The sequence below is a fragment of the Quercus lobata genome, chromosome 4 (assembly GCF_001633185.2).
Source record: "Quercus lobata isolate SW786 chromosome 4, ValleyOak3.0 Primary Assembly, whole genome shotgun sequence".
NCBI classification, from domain to species: domain Eukaryota; kingdom Viridiplantae; phylum Streptophyta; class Magnoliopsida; order Fagales; family Fagaceae; genus Quercus; species Quercus lobata.
Window position 1 is genome coordinate 95,817,097 of NC_044907.1, and position 1,793 is coordinate 95,818,889.

At 32.2% G+C, this 1,793-nt stretch overlaps 1 protein-coding gene across 1 annotated transcript; it reads right to left on the minus strand.

Annotated features, from left to right (window-relative positions):
• Positions 1-414: 414 nt before the first annotated feature.
• On the minus strand, positions 415-1,056 carry LOC115983433 (18.1 kDa class I heat shock protein-like). The gene has a single exon (XM_031106105.1). The coding sequence runs from the start codon at positions 1,004-1,006 to the stop codon at positions 515-517; it is 492 nt and encodes a 163-aa protein (XP_030961965.1). The 5' UTR covers positions 1,007-1,056; the 3' UTR covers positions 415-514.
• Positions 1,057-1,793: the final 737 nt, after the last annotated feature.

Below are 1,793 nucleotides of genomic sequence, written 5' to 3' on the forward strand. Positions count from 1 at the left end.
ATTAGCTCGTGCCTTTTTCCATTTTTGTGTCCCTAAATTCATTCCATGATTTTAGAGGAGGATTCCAGCAAGCAGTTCGACGTTTCGAGCATTTTTGAATTTTTTATGATTTTTCCCATTTTACAGCTTCCTAAAATCGTAAAAAATAAAATATGTTGAATCTAGCCTCCATGTTTTCACTTCACTTAAGAGGGGGAGAGAGCTTTTGTGCCATTGCTTACATGTATACTTCAATGTTCAAATATTGAGGACAGACACAATAGTAAAACAATCACAGTCCAATTAACGAAAAATCAAACCAAAACAAAACCCAAAAAAAGAAAAGAAAGAAAAGGAACAAAACAACACCTATATTTACAATGCAAGCATAAAAAAATCACTCCAACTTTTCACAAAATAAAATTACATTCAGCTTCTATTTTTCTTTAAAAAAGAAAAGAAAATTACACTCACCAATCCACAAAGACTATATAGAAATAAGTGTTACAAATAACTGAATAAGTTTCATGCTTATTTAAGCTTTGCAGCACACAAAACGACCAAGTCCTTTTGGAGCATGTCGTTTACCTTCTTCATCCCCAGAAATTTCAACCTCCTTATGTTGTTTATGCTTCTTTTTGGTCTCATCTTTAGGCACAGTCACAACTAGTACCCCATCATGCATTGAAGCCTTAATCTCATCAACTTTTGCATTATCAGGCAACCGAAACTGCCTCATAAAGCTACCTCTACTTCTCTCTTTGCAGTGCCACTTCTCCGTCTTCTCATTGTCTAGCTCTTCTTTCCTCTCTGCACTTATATGAAGCACTCTCCCTTCATGAACTTCAAGCTTCACATCCTCTTTTGTAAGACCCGGAAGATCAATTTCGAAGATGTGGGCATGTGGGGTTTCTTTCCAGTCCATGTTGGTGTTCTCAGAGCCTAGGATATCTGAGTTTTCTGAGAGAAACCATTTGAAAGGATCAAAAAAGTTTCTCTGATCAAAGAGGGTTTGAAAGAGGGACATGTTTTTAGCTGTTTGGCTGATATCTGCTAACAGTTTGGATAAATGTCGTCTTGTTTGTCACTGATGGTTTGGTGAGTTGATTGGTGTTGGTTTATATATTGGATGGAATAGAAGGGCAAAGTGGGTTCCAGAAATTTCTGGACACTATTAGGCCACAGAAGAATGTTGGACAAAGTTCTATACTCAACCCCTTTTCATTGTGGACTTCGAAGTCAATGTTATAGGAAGTCTCTGGGGGTTCCTGGAAATATTTAAAAGGAAAAAATTATTGAAGTTTATCCATCATCCATCATCCATCATCCATCATTACTTTTCATTTTTATGTCTAAAGTCTAAGCCACTGTTTTTTTTTTTTTTTTCTCAGCCCAAAAAAAAAAAAATCATTTTTTTAAAATACTATTTTGATTCATAAACTTTATCACAAATTTTTTTTTTCAACTCTAAACTTTAAAAAGTACATTTTTTGGTCCTAAACTATTGAAAAGTTCATATTTTATTCCTAAACTATTGAAAATAATTTATTTATGTTCTTAAACTTTACTAAAAGTTTGTTTTTCATTCTTAAATTATTGAAAAAGTTCTTTTTTCATCCTTATTTTTGTCTACATATTATTTAAAAAACTCTTTACAAAGTTTAGGAATGAAAAAAGAACTTTTTAAAATTTAGGGATGAAAAACAAACTTTTAGTAAAGTTTAGAGACCAAAATAGTATTTTACATTTTTTTTTTTACCTGAAGAAATAGGGGCATTTTAGTTTGTCTTTTTTTTTTTTTTTTTTTTTTTGTG